The sequence below is a fragment of the Cricetulus griseus genome (assembly GCF_003668045.3).
Source record: "Cricetulus griseus strain 17A/GY chromosome 1 unlocalized genomic scaffold, alternate assembly CriGri-PICRH-1.0 chr1_1, whole genome shotgun sequence".
In the NCBI taxonomy this organism is placed as follows: Eukaryota; Metazoa; Chordata; class Mammalia; order Rodentia; family Cricetidae; genus Cricetulus; species Cricetulus griseus.
In genome coordinates, this window is record NW_023276807.1 from 41,134,937 (window position 1) to 41,153,484 (window position 18,548).

The 18,548-nt window shown below is 41.7% G+C and overlaps 2 protein-coding genes across 3 annotated transcripts in view; both read left to right on the forward strand.

Annotated features, from left to right (window-relative positions):
* Fam149a (family with sequence similarity 149 member A) overlaps positions 1 to 8,348 on the forward strand; it is a 41,937-nt gene extending 33,589 nt beyond the window's left edge. For both annotated transcript variants that reach the window (XM_027391158.2, XM_027391157.2), the window contains exons 10-14: positions 116 to 319; positions 1,113 to 1,233; positions 2,595 to 2,723; positions 2,811 to 2,889; positions 5,719 to 8,348. In XM_027391158.2, the coding sequence (XP_027246959.1) occupies positions 116 to 319; positions 1,113 to 1,233; positions 2,595 to 2,723; positions 2,811 to 2,889; positions 5,719 to 5,792 (607 nt within the window). In that variant the 3' untranslated portion in view covers positions 5,793 to 8,348. The remainder of the gene's footprint in view (positions 1 to 115; positions 320 to 1,112; positions 1,234 to 2,594; positions 2,724 to 2,810; positions 2,890 to 5,718) is intronic.
* Positions 8,349 to 13,321: 4,973 nt separating this feature from the next.
* LOC100750743 (cytochrome P450 4V2) overlaps positions 13,322 to 18,548 on the forward strand; it is a 34,042-nt gene continuing 28,815 nt past the window's right edge. Inside the window, exons 1-2 of the mRNA XM_027391159.2 lie at positions 13,322 to 13,535; positions 18,206 to 18,318. Of these exons, the coding sequence (XP_027246960.1) occupies positions 13,322 to 13,535; positions 18,206 to 18,318 (327 nt within the window). The remainder of the gene's footprint in view (positions 13,536 to 18,205; positions 18,319 to 18,548) is intronic.

Sequence of the window (18,548 nt, forward strand, 5' to 3'; positions counted from 1 at the left end):
CATGACAATAGAAATGTCCATTCCTTCAACATATTCTTCAGTGTGTTCTGTTGTTTTGTGTTTCCTGTCCTTAGGAAACTAGGTGTGAATTCTTAACTAGATTTTCATTCTCCAGGAATGAGCAAGATGACAAACTGTTTGGGGGAGGGATCGGTGCACCCTCACGTCACCGACTTGGCCGCATCCCAGACCCTCGAGGACCACCGACTTCTGCCAAGAAAACACCAGTGCATAGGAGACTGCCTTCAATTGCCTCAGACCCACAGAGACTGAAAACCCCCACCATCTACAGTGATGAAATTCTGAGGGGAACCAAACTGTGAGTCTTGTTTCTTTCATGGTAGACCTAAGACCACAAGGGCCACAGGCACTTGTCACTTAGGGTTGATGAACTGGTGGGTGTGGTGAAAGGATGCTCCATGTGATTTTACATCAGACTTTTCTAAATGAGTTCATCTGTTTGATTTTTGTTCCAGTGACACTGGTAGCTGTCTACTGGAATAAAAGCCCATGCAAATGTCTGAAGCCCAGGCCACTAGGGAAATTAAACTATGAAAAATGTAGAAAATGGGCTCTGTTATTCCTGGTGGCTATTGTTCTCCTGGAAAACAACATTTTCTCTCTAACTCCACATTGCTTTTTAGCATCTTGAATAAAACTTTGCAGTTGTCCTCTGTGCTTTTATAATTAATTGTACTCTTCATTGATTGTTCCACTCCACAAACCTCTATCATTACTATTCAGGATTAATAGTAATTAATAAATTAATGTTCAGAATCTGTACCACAGCACCTTATTATCTGCTATAGGGTTGTGCAGGCTTTACGTGCATTGTCATTAGCTCATCAGATGCGCCGGGGAGGATCTGTCCTGAACACTGCCATTCTGCACCCTTCCTAGCATAGCTGTGCACTCAATGCATGCAGGCTGGTATTCATTGCTCAACACGGTCAATGGGAACAGCTCTGCTTGACCTGGCTTCATATTTATCTTTCTGAAATTCAGATTGCTGTCATGGGTGCTGTTTCTACAAGCAGTTGCAATCACTAGCTCAGATCATCCCTTCTCTTCTGTCTACTCCAGTGTTTAGTTGTATGTTGTTGTGTTTACAGGCAAACTGGCATTGACCACCTGCCTTCCTCAGCAATTCCAACCTCCCGGAGTCGGTTACCCCCAATAGGCTCTGAGGCTGGGGAACTGAACACAGCAGCTTCTGGATCCCGCCCTGTCTCTGTAAGATGAATTCCATGTAATCACAACCATTTAGATTGTCTGTGGGAAAACAATCTTGGCATGCAGAGAAGTCAGTTGCACCAAAGAGTTATCTAGTTAGCTGTGTTCAACATGTCTTCACAATCTGCTTCTAGAAATTACTCTAGCGAGTAAGAAGACTTGTTCACTATTTTATGAAATAAACTCAGCTTGAACTAAGTGAGAAAGTCCAGGCATCAAGGAAAGACCTGAAACTCTGGCTGGTGTAGTGAAGACAAGAGACTAAGGGGCAAGAGACAGGCAGCTCTGCACTTCAGTGTGGCACATACATTCTGTGATTTGAAACAACTGAAGCCGTTACTTCAACGGCTCTCAGTTCTCATGTCTTTAGTTAGCAATAGCCACTCCTGCACCAAGGATTCCTTGCAAGCATTAGATACATTCATAAACTTTAAATGTCTTGCACCAAGTAAGACTCAGCAGATTGTAACCAGTGCATTTTATATCTACTCCCTTTTTATAGCTAACATTTTCCATGTTTGCTCAGGGCAGAGGCCAATAGCCCAAGCCCAGCTCTGCCATGCAATTGTGGGACTGGGGAAGGAGTGCTACTAGCAGTGTGTATAAGCAGGCCTCTCCTAGGCTTACAGTGACTCCCCACTTCATTCTGATATGAACAATTGTATCTGCAGGACACAGAGGGTCCCAGTTGTAGGTACATAAAGCAGAGAAAAAAACAAAAGCTAAATATGGCTCACACACACACACCTCAGGCAGAACTAGGACCCATTCCCAGAAAGCAAAAGCTATGGGGCTAGACTGTTTAATCCTAGGATAAAGCAATCAATGAAGCAGATGTCACAAAAACAAGTCTATGTTTCAAAAACAAGTCTGTTAAGCCAGGTGATGGTGGCTCATCCCTTTAATCCCAGCACTCAGAAGGCAGAGTCAGGCAAATCGCTGTGAGTTCCAGGCCAGCCTGGTCTACCAATCTTGTTCCAGGACTGTTACACAGAGAAACTCTGGCTGGAAACCTCCCCCTCAAAAAGGCTGTTTCATATTTAGTGTAATGTATTTACTACTACATATCTAGTATCATTTAATGTGTACAATTTTTTGTGGTTAAGGTCTCTGGACCTGACCTGTATCATATTACACTACATCTTCATTGAATTTAGTGATATGAATATATACTCCACACACAGACTCATGTTTAGATGTTCCATGTCCAATCTTACACTTAGCCATGTGTAAATCAAAATGTTTGAATAAGCCGGTGATTGAATACACGAGTGAATAATTGAAACATTTGTAGGTTTCTTTCTGTTGGTATAAAGATTAGATTTTTTTTTCTTTAAAAGAACATATTATCTTCCATTTAGTACAGGGGAAGGCATCCACAAAACCGTGTGTTCAGCGCAATCCCTGACAGCATTGAACGGTCACCCCTTCGAGAAAGAACCATTGTCCTGGAACAGCTTTCAAGGCCCAGCACAACACATACATTCCAGGTAGGTTCTGTGTTTTCTCTAATTTCAATTTTAAATAAAAACTGAAAATAATGAGACTCACCCATGTTTTTCTTTTTCTCCCAACAGTCAGACACACCGAGAAAAGGGTCCCTGACGCCGATGGAGTTTGTTGCTCACACTTGGACAGGTCAAAGTATTTTGACAGGTTCGCATCTCCTTCGTGTAAAGGCAATGGGATCAGCGGGGTGTGGTGACATACTTCTGCCATCTCAGAGTTCAAGTGGCTGAGGCAGGAAGATGGAGGCCTTTCTGAGCTACACAGTGAGGGTATTGAGGGAAAAGAGGGAGGAAGGGAGAAGTAGGAAAGAAACAGGATGAGGAGAGGAGGACACACACACACACACACACACACACACACACACACACACACACAGAGAGAGAGAGAGAGAGAGAGAGAGAGAGAGAGCGCGCAATGGTGCTATTTGTGAGATTGAAAATTTTCAGAAAATGAAATTGAAGACCATCTACTTCAATGCCCCTGTTTTGACCTTGTAGGAAGGAAGAACAGGTACATGTGGTCCTTGGTTGGCCTGACCTCAGACACCATGACAGACTAACATATGCCAGCTGCTGAGTGGCAAGTAGCAATGGGAGACATGTTCTTATTTAATTGGGACCTCGCTTTCCTAAAACAAAGGAAAGGCTGCCTTTCTCCCATTATGTTCTCATTCTTTCTCAATGAACCCGTATTCAGGATCGTCCATGAAAATCTAATGTGACAGTGCTTGAGAAAATTAATAGAGACTTGTTAAGTGTTTGGCAGTGTAGGGCTTTACATAAAAGAACTTATTCTGGGCCCAGTATGCTAGTGGCCAAAGAAAGTTCTAGTGGGGAGAGGGACCAGCAATGTTTTGATTTTTAAAGTGTCACCATATTTCTGTCCATGAATGGAGCATTGCCCTTGATGTACAGATCTATAAGCTTGGGCATGTCCCAACCTCTCTGGACCAGGTCTTCTGTTTTATATCAAGCCACGTGGCTAAAATAATCACTGGAAAATCCATGAAAAGGAAAAAATAGCTAGTTGCTAGACATACACCATTCACTCAGAATTATAAGCTGTTTGTGTTATGGACAGCTGAAATATTAAGGAAATGTATTGTTTAAAGAAAATTTAATAACTTATAGTTCTAAAATTAAATTAGGTTAGCATTGTATAAGACATTTGTTACTGTTTTAACCGGCCTTCTTTAGCCTAGTGACATTATGGATTTCAGAGTTTTTGTTTTAATGAGGAGAGAAATCCAGAGTTCTTTATGTATAAAGTAAATGGCCCTACCACTTGTTTATACCCTAAAACTTGCATTTTGAGAAAGTCATGTTATAGAGCTCAGGTTAGCCTTGAATTTATAATAATCTCCTGCATCATCCTTCCTGCTGCTACAAACACAGGTGTGTTGTGCCCATGGATGCTTAGGCCCTTAAAGTTTTGTTGTTTCATTGTTTAATAGCTTTTGGATTCTTTTTATCCTCCCTGGCAGTATTAATTGACCCATTAGTGATGGTAGTACTTTCTCTAAAGGGCAGACATGTTTCATGGTGTGGTGTGGTGTGGTGTGGTGTGGTGTGGTGTGGTGTGTGTGTGTGTGTGTGTGTGTGTGTGTGTGTGTGTGTGTGTGGTGTGGTGTGTGGTACATGTGCATGCTGTCAGTTGTTCTCCTCAATCATGCCTCCCTCCTTCTTTAAGCCTTGGCTGGCTTGGAACTCACTATGTAGACCAAGCTGGTCTGAGACTTACAGACTTACAGACTACCTACCTCTGCCTCCCAAGTGCTGGGATTAAAGGTGTGTGCCACCACACTCAGTTACATCTTACTTTTTGAGATAGGTCTCTTGCTAAACTTGGAGCTCACCTATTGGCAAGACTGGCTGACAAGGAAGCCCCAAAGTGTCCACCTTTCTCTGCTTTCCCAGATCTGGGATTATAGGCATGTGTCACTATGCCTGGATTTTTCTGTATGTGCTGGAGATCCAAACTCAGATCCCAGTACTAGCATGATGAGCCCTTTATGGACTGAACCATCTCTCCAGCCCTATGGTTACTGCTTTGACCATAATTAGATGGCGAGGGGGAACCGAAGGTCTTCATGTTTGTTTATGATTAAATAATGATGTTCCAAGGAAGTACTTACTCTGTGACAAGAATGAAAGCTGGGATGCAGCATAGAGTACAGGTCTGGGCTGAATGTCATATGGCTCAATGACAGAGTGCTTGCCTGGCTTGTGGTATACCCTTGGTTCCGACACTAGCACTGAACAACAACAAAAATCAAGGTAGACTAGGTGGCTCAGTGGGTAAAAGTGCTTCTTTCTAGGCAAGTCAAATGACTTGAGTGTAATTCCAGGAATTCATGGTGGAAAGGGAGAAGTGATTCCCAAGTTGCCCCCCCCACCTCTTCAAGTGCACTGTGGTACATACAAACACACACACACACACACACACACACACACTAATTAAAATAATTCTCTTTTGAGAAAGGCTCTCATTATGTAATCCCGGATGCCCTGGAACTCACAGAGATCCACATCTCTCTGCTCCCCAAGTGCTGGAATTAACCACACTTAACACATAAAAAAAATGTTTTAATGGAGCATATTTTAGCCTGTGCTTTACGAAGCATCTAGTCTAATGGGAAAGATGGAAAAGGCCATGGGACAGATGAGCAGGACCACCTTCTGATAATCCTGGGCCTTAGACAGATCTCTGCAGAAAAAGTTCTTGTAAACCCCTCTGCTGTGGGAGGATGCATCTTAGCCCCTGGCTGGTTGCAGGATTGGGTGGAGGATTCTTTCCCCTTACTCAGGATTCTACATGATGGTGTTTGGGTATGATTACTTTGTAGTTTATGTAAATATGACATTAAATGAAATATTTTTAGTGTTCAAAATATGGTCTACATGGAACAGACAGAGCAATCTTTGGAGGCTGAATTTGAATCTTTTGCACCAAATGCCTGTGTCTCTTGTGTTTCAGGTTCACAGTATCTACCTAAATCTTATCAGAGGGCAACTTTGACTGCAAGAAAGAGGTTCCAAGTGGCATTGTGATATCACTGCTTCATAATTATGGGTTTGCTGGAACATGGGAAGCCTTGGCCACACCATTTGTCACTTGAAAAGTGTAGGAACAAATATTACCTGATATATAAACTCACCTCTCTCACTGACAGCAGGAGATGGCAGGATACCCAAGAGAAACACAAGTGAATAAGTAACTTAGTTTTGAACACTTGGCTTTGTAAAGAGAATAAAAACTAACCTCACTGACCCCTGTGGGAAGCATGCCTAAAGCTCCTGGGGCTCTAGTGCTTCGTTCAAAAGAAATTAAATTCCCTCTTTTCATCACGAAAACTCACATGAGTGTTCACATGTTGATAACATGGGTGCATTCAGTAAAAGCATGCCATTTCATAATTCTAGACCATCACATATAATTTGGTCTCATTCTCTTAATGATGCTATCCAAAGTAAAGAGCAGTCATATTTGAGACAATTTGCCCATTTGAAAAATATTCCGGTTCTTCTGTTCATTGTGCTGACTTTAAAATAATCACTGCATATGCAACGTATAAAGTGATAGGTTTAGTGATGACAAGATTTCTCACCCCACTGTAGTCATGAATATCTGAGAAATGTCTTGCAAGCCAATTGTACTAAAAAAAAAACAAAAAAAAACAAGCAAACATGGTATCATTGTCAAATTTAGACAGTGCATTTAAAAGTACCCCACATTTAAAGGTGAATATAAGCATAATCAAAATCTTTTGCATATGGTTCCAACATTAACATTTCAGTTGGCATGTTTGATAACTGGGTGGGGGAGTTGTAGCACAAGCATCCTTATGTCATTCCAACTTATTCTTGGCTCTGATGTCAACAGAGCGTCTCTGAGCCCTTGCTGAAAGCAGCCTGCCCTTTGCGCTTTTCCTACTCTGTATTCTTCAGACCATGTGTCCCACTTGGTTATTACAGTCAGGGGAGTGGAGAACAGGGAATAAATGTCTTTTAGAGGCAAGGCCCGATTCTAGTGCTCAATCATGGTTCATTTCATATACACACATCCCAAATCAGAATAATTTCTCTCTTTTTTGGTTATATGCTTACACTACATCAACATAAATCTCTTTAATCTAAGATAAACTTTACATACATATACATATATGCACATACCATTTAAACATGTGAGAAATTTTTTTTAGCACATTTCTTGCTGTAAGAAGTGGGGATCATTGATTGTCTACTTAGAGATGTTTGGGAATTGACCCATCTGTGGAAAATATCATTGGATCTGCTCTTTACATAGAACTACAGAACAATCAACCAGAAGTGACTTCGGAGCTTTGTTCTACCTGATAGTTTCTCCTTTACTCTCTCCACTTATTTACTACAACCCCAGGACAGGATAGAGAACAGACACTGGTCAAGTTGCTATATTGACCCTTCCTTTCAGATAGCCACTCTGAGTGTCACTCTCTCTCCCTAGGGGGTGTGACAAGTGCTCAGTTTCTCACAGCAAGCTGACAAAAGCATTTAGAGAATTACCTGAACCATTTCTCATCATAAGCTCTGGAAGCTCTTTGGAGAAAATATCAGTCTTAAAGCAATTGATCTCCACATAGAGGGGTTTCTGGATTGATGAGTGGCTAGAGTCCTGCCCACCAGGTGCCTGGCTGGTTGCTCTTCAGTCCACTATTACTGCTAATGGAGCCATCCACTGTGGTCTCTCACACCCACTCAGCCACTTCATATCAACTCCTAGGTGCCATCCAACTGTTTCTCTCTCAACCCAAGGTTTAAAAAGGGAGGTAGCTATAGGGCATCTAATAAGATGGTGACCCCAAGATAAATTATTATCTTGGAGCCATGGAAATGATTTAATAGTGGCCTCACCATGTTTGCCTTCGGAGGTTTGAAATTGGATATGTACTATTTATATCAGCAAAGTACTGCAGTCAAACTAGAACCTGGTACAGTTTTTATCTTCCAGGCATTTTGATTGGGAAGCAAAGCACTGCTAGAGGGTAGCTAGACTCAGAGGTCTTACCAATTCTGAAGCGACTTTCTCCTGGAACTTATTTTCATGTCTGTGTTAAAGATATTTTATTTATAGGTGGAATAAGATTAGTAAGTTAACAAATGATGCTTGTGTGAGGATGATGCTGTTCAGACTGTAAAGGGAAAATCAGGGGAATGCTTCTACAATATTTGACTTTCATAAGTGAGCCTTAACTTAGGCTTTCTCTGGTAAAAATTGAAAACTGGAAATCACTTCAGAGAAAAACTTTCAAATGCAGGTTAGTGATATGAATTAACATATCTTTAATGTATCCCAAACCAAAGAAAGAGTGAAAGAATTTTAAAATAATTCAAGAAAATATGACATTTGGTGGAAAACAGCTAGATTTCTAAAGAATATAAAAGGGAGCACAGATCTTTATGCTTGTGTTACTCTGACTAGAATGGAGTTTCTTTACTAATTGAGAGGTTCACTTTGAACGCCATAAATCATTTCAGTATATTTTTATTATCATTGTTTTCTTATAATGATGGATGATTGTTCAGTAATTGTAATCATTTAATTTTTAATAAAATATAAAATGTTAACAGAGTTCTCAGAATTTCATTGACTTCATAAAAACATCCTTACATTCCCAATTTTTATGAGTTCTGTAACTATCCCCGACTTTGCAGTTTCTAACACAGAGGCATTTGTTCTTTTCTTTTTCTCTTTCTTTTTCTCTTCCTTTCTTCTTTCCTTCCTCCCCCCCCCCTCTCTCTTTTTGAGTTATGGTCTCAGGTAATCCCAGGCTGGCTTCAAATTTTCTGTGCAGATGACCATGGCTCTGAACCGCTTATCCACCCATCTCCATGGCCAAATTGCTAGAATTATTTCTCTATAACATTACAACCAGATTACTCAATTATTTTTAAGTAGACAGTCAACTTTTCCCAGAAATTTCAAAATAGACATGTAGGTAGTGAGAGGTTGAGCAAGAGCAGGAGAGTGAGCAGGGGAGAGAGTGTGAGAGCAAGAGATTGATTTGTGGAAGTTTCTTTCATTTGTAAGTACTCCAAAGAAAACTTTGTTTTAGAAGGTGACATTCTATGTTGTACTCATCATATATCTATATCTATATCTATATCTAGCAATTTGTGTTAATTTTTTTTAAATTGGGCTGAATAAGACAAAAGTTTCATTCTCAGAGAATGTAGGTTCTAGGGGAAGAGATAAACAGTAGACAAATTAAGAAGTAGACAAATTAAGTAACAATGTAGGGCCAGCCAGTGACCAGCAGTACAAAGAAACTGACAAGAGAAGGTGACCGAGCACACAACTTCCTGTGGAGTAATCAGCCAAGGCTGTATTTCTGAGGTTGCACAGTCAAAGGCGCAAAAATGAGAAAATCAGCCATGGAAATATACACAAGAAATTCAGAGTAGAATTAACCCACAGGGACGACACAGGGAATACTCGAGGAGCAGCAGAGAGGTGAGGAGAAAATGCAGTGTTAACAGTAGAGGATGACTCACAAGATGACTCCAGGGAGGTAGCAGGCAGGCAGGGGCTGAGAAAGATGAGCAATGGTCAGACTTGGTGTGAAATGTGAAATGACTTCGGTTCTGAGGATGAAGGGATTACTGGCAAGAAATCCTGCTGTTTCAGGCTACATGACAGTAGCTAGGCAGAAGTCATAGGCTTTTAAATTTACTCTGAAACTGAGCTGACAACATTTGGAGTGCTGTTGCGAAAAGGATCAAGAGTGACTCTAGAGCCTTTGCCTCATCTCCTGGAAATACAGTGGAACTGGAAAGAGAGAAAGAAAATAAGTATTGGGATGTGTGAGAACACTGTGCTTCAGATGCTCATTGCCAGGCTGAGTAGAAATGTCTAAGTTTTCTGGTATCTGGAGAAGTACAGACCAGAGTTATAAAGTGAGTTCTGTCCCCATGTACACCTGTTCCCAGAGCCCATTGGGAATTGAAAGTCTCATAAGGAAATTGTGCATTTAATTTATCTAACATACTTACCCTAAACTTCCTCCAGACACTGGCGTTTAGCCTACTGTTGGACAAAGGTCATCTAATGCAAAGTCTTATTCATTATATCCTACCAAGTACTGAATACCTGTATCCAAAATGTGCTGGCAATGCAGAACTCCAGTTACCCATCATTCTCGAGACTTTTCACCAGCCTTGGAAAAGTCAAAACTTAAAATTCAAGACTGAGTTTCTACGGTTTCTACCAAGTGTGGAATTTTTAAAAGTATCATTATAAAGTTGAAAAATCAATGGCAGCTAGTGACCATCAGTCCAGAGATGGTTTTATATTGTAAATATATGGGATTACCCAAGAGAATGCCAAGATGGTGTTAAAATGGGTGGGATTACTTGGGAACTGTCTGTAATATTCAATACACTGAGTTAAGCAGTGATGCATATCATGTACCAATGAAGGCTCCTTCAAATGGGAAAAGCCCCCTTTTATATCAATGGTCTTCAGGTAGGGAAGTGATGAGACACCTCCCTGTTTGGTTAGATTAGCTTTGTAAGGCTGACAACCTGCCAGGAGTGGTCACACATGTCACAGATCTACTCTCTTAGTGTTGGCAATGCAACCATGTGCCCCCCAAAACACCATTGCACTTCCTAGTGGGGATTCTAAAGGGCAATAATACTGTGTGCTTTGTTGTCACATGGTTGTCCTATGGAAGGGTCTTGCCACACATTTCTTACACTCTCAGCCATCTGACATAGTCTGAAACTTCAGTATTACAAGGCAGTATGAGAAGAATCATTACAGAAGAAGAAGAAGAAGAAGAAGAAGAAGAAGAAGAAGAAGAAGAAGAAGAAGAAGAAGAAGATGAAGAAGAAGAAAAACCTGGAGAACTGATGAAGGTAGCAAAGCTTATATTATATTATCAGAGCCCCCATCTTTAATATCTCTATCTATAAAATAGCCTACCTTCCCTACCCTCAGGCCAGATTTTTTTTCTTTTTCTTTTTTATTTATTTTTGGCTTTTCGAGACAGGGTTTCTCTGTAGCTTTGGAGGCTGTCCTGGAACTAGATCTTGTAGACCACACTGGTCTCCAATTCACAGAGGTCTGCCTGCTTCTGCCTCCCGATTTCTGGGATTAAAGGTGTGCACCACCACTGCCCGGCTTCAGGACAGATTTTCAATACCCACCCTCCTCATTAATGACAAAGCTCCTACGGCTGGAGTCCTGGCTCTGTTTGTTGCACCCTGTTTGTTGCACATTAACTTGAACTGCCTCCCTGAAACTGTCAGGGCTCTAAGGAGCGACCCTGAAGGTCTGGTAGCACTCATGCCTTTCCTTGTTTGGGAACTTTCTTTTGCCTGTACCCTTATTTGTCACTTCTTGAGGCACAGCCCGACCCAGTTTTTGAGGAGACAGGTTTATGTTTGTCCACAGAGATTAGCAGCAAATCGCATAGAGGCGTATGTATCTTCCCCTCTTATAGCTGCAACTGACCTCATACCTCAGCCTCAGTCCTTTAGAAGGGAGGAAACTAAAGCCCATGAGACATACTTAACAAGACTAAGTAAACATATTGTTTTTTTAAGGAAGTCTGGAAGTGATTCAATAATGCAGAAATAAAAAGAAGAAGTCATTGTCTAAGTTCCTCTCCTCCATACCACTGTCTTTCCATTGCAAAGAAAAGATTTCTTCCACTATATTTATACATTAATGATATACTTATGTATGTGCAGTACATAACAAATAATATAATAAATACAGTAAGTCGGTACAACTCTTGAAAACAGGCAATTAATATTAAGGCTGAATATATACATAATCTAGCACTTCTAGTTCTACGCATGTATACAAATGAAATAAATACATAATTGAGTTTAAAAATATCTAAGAGAAGCGGAAACACCTATGTTTATATTATTATGTTTTATGAAATATATTAATGTTCTGCATTAATATATGAATACATATACTAATATACTAATTTAAACAATGATGTAATGATGTCTATTTTGCTTTGTCATTTGTTTTCTTTTGCTCTTTCACTTAATAGTTTATGAACTTCTTGTGTAAGTGCATACTGATGGCTCTCTAAAAAAAGCAGCTGGAGGGGAGGGCAAGATGACTCAGCTGGGCCAAGCTTGACGGCCTGAGTTTGATTCCCCAAACCCACATGGTGGAAAGAGAGAGCTGCTGTCCTTTGATCTCCACGCTCCCATGCATATATAAAATACAATATATAATAAAAATAAATTTTAATTGAACTGAGAAAAGCCCTGGGTGTGTTTTCTTCACATCCCAGAGGCCACGCAGGCATCTGTGGGCAATCCATGAAATCTCTGCAAGAAAATAACTAAGGAAAAAAACAAAAACAAAAACGGGAATCCAAGACATTCTTTGGATTTCAACTTTTCTTGGCACTCTACCTCATCAGTGTGCAGGGAGGGACCTTCTACTAGGAAAGAGCACTGCTAGTCCCGCCCTTTGGTGAGGAGAATCTGGTGTAAAAAGAGGAGTGCTGTTAAGGCTGGACTCCAATGGTGGTCAGAAAACAGGCCATGAAGGGGGTGTGGGTGTGGGGCTCTCACTGACCTTTTCCTTCTGCAGGCTCCGTGATTTTAGCAGCGTTTTGACTGTGCATCATAGCTATTGTTTCCTTCCAAACCCTGCATTCCTTGACATCTTACCTTCCCATCCTTTCCTCCCCTCTTCCTATTCTGTCAAGTTCTGACTTTCTTTGATCAGATGATTTGGGGGCAAAGGGCCTAGACTGCAGTCTCCTTTAGCTCCAGTGTCTCAATCGGTCAGCTGACACTCACTGGACATGTGACTCCCCTAAAGGTCTAGGGCACAGCAAAGTGGTTGCAGTGCCTGACCCTGAGGCAGAAGCCAGCCCTGCCCTAGGGCAGCAACTGAGGCAGGTTGCACAAGGACGAGTGGATTTAGAATTCCAAAGACTGCGTTTCAACACCCATGACTCTCTATTTAAATTTTTGAAAACAGACTGCTCGCCGCCGTAACTCCACACCTAACACGGGTGCTGCAAAATCCTAAACAGCAAATCTTAGCAGGCCTCAAGGTGTCCCAGAGCTGGTAGTGTGAATTTCTAGTTTCTTCTTTTATCCAGAAGCTGTCCTAAATTCGACACTCCCACCCCCCACCCCTGTCATCTTTCTCATCTTCCCACAGCGAGAGTCTTCAAGTGCATTCTGAACTTCAGCGCTCAGAAGCTGTTCCGGGTCTTTCACTTTCGTCTAGCTCCCCGGAGACCAGCGTGGATTACGTAAGGCTCCAGCGGTACATCATTAACAAACCAGGGACGCTTTCTCTTAGCCTCAGAAACTTTATCCCCAGGGTCTGGTGGCGGCTGTGACTGCAGAACTCCCCGGCTCCAGAGCAGGAAGACCTGAGCAAACAGATTGACATGCCCTGAGTCCTCTCGCTGAGCTCAGAGCTCCTGCATCCGGGAGTCTCCGAACTGGTCCTGTCCCTGTGGCTTGAACTTGGAGCAAGACTTCCCTCACTCTGCCTCTGATCACCACCGGCTCGCTGCCAGCAAGGAAAGAGCAACATCAGAGAGATGATGTGGCTGTGGCTAGGGCTCATCGGGCAGAAGCTGTTGCTGTGGGGCGCAGCGAGCGCAGTCTCGGTGGCCGGTGCCACTGTCCTGCTCAACATCCTGCAGATGTTGGCGAACTATGCGCGGAAATGGCAGCAGATGCGGCCTATCCCATCGGTGGTGCGTGCCTACCCCTTGGTGGGACATGCACTGTTAATGAAACCCAACAGCGCAGGTAAGGGCTTGTACAAGGAGCGTCCGACCTGAAGGCTGCTAGGCTTCTTGTCAGTCTGGGGAGCCTAAGGGACTCCTCCCCACCCTTGCCATACTTGGGGCCCTCAAATCGCTCAGACCCACTTTCTCATTAGCTGCTAGGAGAAAGAAGAAATCTTTTACCCCTAAAGAATAGTTTCCCAGCTCTCCGGATTCTAGTTTCCCCTCTGGTGCCTGCCAAATTGTCTCATCTATCATATAAAGAGCTTAGTAAACAAACGTGTGTGCACATAACAGGTTGCAGTATTTCCAAGCATCTGTGGTTCCTTCGGCCTTTTCTCTTTTCCCCGTGTCTCAAAAGCCTCTTTCCCCCTGCCTTGGTGAGCAAAGAGTTAAGGAGGATAACTCCCCCGGGAAAGCTGCAAATATCCTCAAACTTCATGCCAGTCCTCTTTGTCTCTTAGTTAAGAAAACAGGAGAGCAGAGAGCAGAGGTTGGTCTGAGGCTTGTCAGCCACCTGGCTCAGACATCCTATGGTTTGACCAATACGGGGGTTAAAATCCTTTTGGCCTTTGTATTTCCATCCTGATGAGGAAGTTTTGCAAGGCTACTTCAGCAGGCTCTACTGCCTGGGCCTTGAGTTAAATTATATGGCCAGTTCCAAAAACCTTATTTATCAAAGAGTGTTAAAAAAAACAAACTTGAAATAATCTTTTTAAAATGTCTTATACATTTTTTTTGTTTTATTGATGTAAAAATTATCTTAAATCAGAAAGTTCTTAAACATAGTGGTATTTGTGGTTCCCCGTTGGGATAGTGCATTCAATCTTAACACTTCATTTCCATGACTGTGTAAGCTGGGATGGCCAGAACTGCGTGGCACATTTAAAAAGAACTGCATCAGAAACTACTCTTTCTACCCAGGCTGACCATCAACTTCAAATATTCTTAAGATCCTATATTATCATTTTTGTGACCCCAGACAAAAACCGTACCCTCAGGACAACCTGACATGAATAAACTGGGACATCATAGGAAAGTATTACCAAAAATATTTTCTAATGGAAATCCAAGTAAAGTTGCCAACTAACAATCAACATGACTTATGCTAGAAGTTACCCACCATCACAGGTAGGTATGTTAAAATCACACTGGTTACACTCATGCTGTCTAGTTGCCTATACTCAAAAGAAAGCTAACTTCCCCTTCCACTCTGAGACTTCAAAGTATATACTGATAATTCCACTGTGAAAATCATGGCAGACAAAAATCCAAAACCCTAAATGCCCATTAGAGAATAAAAGGGCTATTAGCATAGAAAGCCAGTTTCTCAGGAAACAACTCAGTGTTCCTGGTTATATACTGAGGTGTCCTATAGTGTTTAGTAAAATGAGACCTGGCAAGACATTATTTTGAGTGTGTCTGGAAAGGGTTTTTCACAGGAGGTCAGTATGTGAATCTGATTGGCCCAGCTAAGAAAAACTCATCTTTAACATGGGCAGAATCCCAGCATCCAACCCATCTTGAGTACAGAGAAACAACACAGAAAGCAAATTGGTGTCTCTCTGAGCTTTTCTCTACTTGCCATGGTCATCAGAAGGCCAGGCTTGCCAGGCTACAGACTGTACTACATAGGCAAGCCTCCGGCTTTCCCCACTCCTCTTCCTGTTTTCTATGCATGAATTTCATGTGGGTCACTCACAACTGCTACTTCTGAAAGTATAAACTGCTCACTCAGAGTTCTAATTCATCCTAGGCACTGTTTTTGCACGTTTGTCTCAACACAAGTGTAATATATCACAAGGTTGACTTTCGAGGAAGAACTGTGTGTGTCTATAAGAACATGGAAGCACCCTCAAGGAATGAAGGGATCTGCATCCATGACAGAAAAATCCTGAGGCCTCAGCTCTTTGGGGGTCTGCATTTCCCCCTTGTGGGCTCTCATGCATGTCATCCTTACACGTTTATTGTCTGCCATCACACTTCAAATGCCAGCAATTATGCACTGAGGTGCAAGCAATTGCAATGATGGTGATATGTTTACATATTCTAATTTTTGACCCATTTCTTTATGAACAGTTAATCTGCTTATGATTGTTATTAATATGTCTGGGTGTTTTGATTGTAAAAACATACATGTAATTACTTCTTTTATTGCATAATGAAGCCTCTGAGGCATCCTAGTGTTTTTATATGGGTTTTTCACATAAACCACTCTCTGAAATGTTAAGGAAATATCTTTTATATAATTTTTAAAAATTGTTTTACTGTAATTTTATTTTGAGGATGTAGCCCTTCAGGGTTTCAGATTTTAGATATTTTGGTCTTTTCTGTATTTCCTCAATTGGAATTATAAATGTTTGGGATCAAAATTCTACTTGGAGGGGGTGTAGCCTTAGAACCTCTCCCACTTTGCCCTTGGTAAGTCTCATATTTTGGGGGAAATGCACTAAAATCTTTAGTGACTAAGACTAGATGGAAAAGAACTTGGAGCTGGTGGGATTCCTTAAAGTCATTCTCATGACTCTGAGAGGAGAGTGGCTGCTTACAAGGACAGCTAGCTTATGCAGTCAACAGTGCCGGACTTGGGGATGAGAGAACGATTGCTCAATTTTCAGTTATGAAACTGACTTATTTGGGAAGTTGTTGAGAACTCTCTGAGTTAAGGATTTTGTTGCTGTTCTTACTTATTTCATTTATAGAAGTCACCATTACAGTTAGTTTATGATTAAAATGCAATTTGAGCCAAATTTCTAGGGCACTATCTAAAATGGACTTGTCTACAGTAAGTCCTTTAAGTGCATTTATGGAGACCTTTTGTACTCAGCATTGAACTCAGCAAAAGTGGGCCTGTCAGAATACCCTCAGACTGAATCTCTGCTCTGAGCCATACTTTCCCTTATGTAAGAGGCTGTGCCCTTTATTCTGAGGCTAAGTGTGGTAATACATTATTTATGCTTTATTAAACCTTGCCTGAGGGTTCACAATGCAAAGCTAGCCACAAGCCATAGAGCCAGGTGGTGATGATATACACTTTTATTTCCAGCAACCATACTAGCTAGCCATAGAAGCCAGGTGGTGGAGGTGGAACATATGTTTAATTCCAGGACTCAGGAGGCAAAGGTAGACAGATCTTTTTAGTTCAAGGCAGTACTGAGCTACAGGAAAGTGATCCAGTCTAAAAGAGAAATAGTTCCTACAAAGGGATCACATGCCTTTAATCCCAGCACTTGAGGTATATTAAGGTATATTAAGATAGGAGCAGATATTTAGTCTGGGGCATATTTGGCCTCCAGCCATGTTCGAGCAGTTAGTCTCCAGCCATGTTGAGGGCAGGATTGCTTCAATCTGGGTAGAGATAAGAGCTTAGTTGTTTTGCTTCTCTGATCTTCATCTTGAAGCTTGAACCCCAATATCAGTGTCTGGGTTTTTATTATTTGTGTTACATCTAAGGTCCACATTTAGGCCTTGGTGACCTCACTCTGAGTATTGCATGTAGACTCCAGTTGGCATCTAAATTATCACATTTGCCAGTCTTTCCTGTTAAATAACCAAAGGGCCCAACCTTTGGATCTGACTCCCTGCAACCACAGATTCAATTCCCTCATCTTCCCACTACAAATGTGGAACAGAATGCTTTGAAGCCAATGAGTTGATACAGCCCACCATTTTAAAAATATTTTAGCACAGACATACACATATGTGTGTGTAGATATATGTGTGTGTTTATGTGAATGTATGGCACATATTTGTAGGTGCCTGTGGAGGACAGAAAAGCATGTTAGATCCCCTGAAGTTGGATTTAAGGTGCTTTGCTATGTGTGGTGGGAACTGAGCTTGAGTCCTCAGGAAGAGCAGTAAGTGCTTTCACCCACTGAGCCATCTCTCTAGTTCCAATTTTTAAAATTTTAAAACAATTTCTTAGTTAACATTTATTTATTCATTCATTTATTTAATGTGTGTGTGTGTGTGTGTGTGTGTGTGTGTGTGTGTGTGTGTGTGTGTGTGTGTGTGTGTGTGTGTGTGTGTGTGTGTGTGTGTGTGTCTGTGTGTGTGTGTGTGTGTGTGTGTGTGTGTGTGTGTGTGCATCATAGTGTCTGTGTGTGTGTGTGTGTGTGTGTGTGTGTGTGTTTGTGTATGTGCATCACAGTGCATGTGTGGCGGTCAACCGTCATCTACCTAGAGTCAGCTCTTTCCTTCTACCATGTGGGTCCCAGGGATCAACTCAGGATGGCAGCCTATAACTTTACTGGCTAGATCATCTTTCCTGCTCATTCCCTACCATTTTGACAGTACTGACAGTATTTTTTAATCTAAGATATGTTTGGAGTTTCTTTTCCAAGTGTGGTACCATGGTTCAGATGCCAGGTGCTGGGGTCTTGGGACAAAGCCAGATTCTACCATTTTCAGTTCCATGGCATTGGGTACTGATTTATTAAGAATGTACATTTTGTCGCATCAAATCTTAATAATGTTACATTTATTTGAAGGACAGGTAATATTTTTAAATGACCTTACAGCTACCGGAATGTTGTAACACTCACGGGAGCTCCCATCCACTGCCCAGCTCCCTTTCATGGTGATATGTCACATACCTTGTGTATTTATTGACAGGAGATAATGGACTGTTGTACAACTCAAACAACAAATTCTGGTCTCCATGGAATTTAGGACAAAATATTTTTCTTCCAGACTTTTTTCAGCAGTTAATTCAGTACACAGAAGAATTCCGGCACCTGCCACTCATTAAGCTTTGGATTGGACCAGTACCCCTGGTGGCCCTTTACAAGGCAGAGAACGTGGAGGTGGGTATGCTATTACAGTGGATAGCGTGCTCTGTATGTAGGCTATGATGTAAGAAGTTCATCAGGACGCAAGGCACAAATACAGCTTCAAGTTTCATTACACGCCAGCCAAAGAGCATTTTGCTCAGGAGGCTCTGTGCAGGCCATTCAGTGATTTCTTGCTGCAGTTCAATTGCAATCCTGGGAGAATAACTCCCCACAGCTGTATGCATTTCTCATTAGGTCTCAAG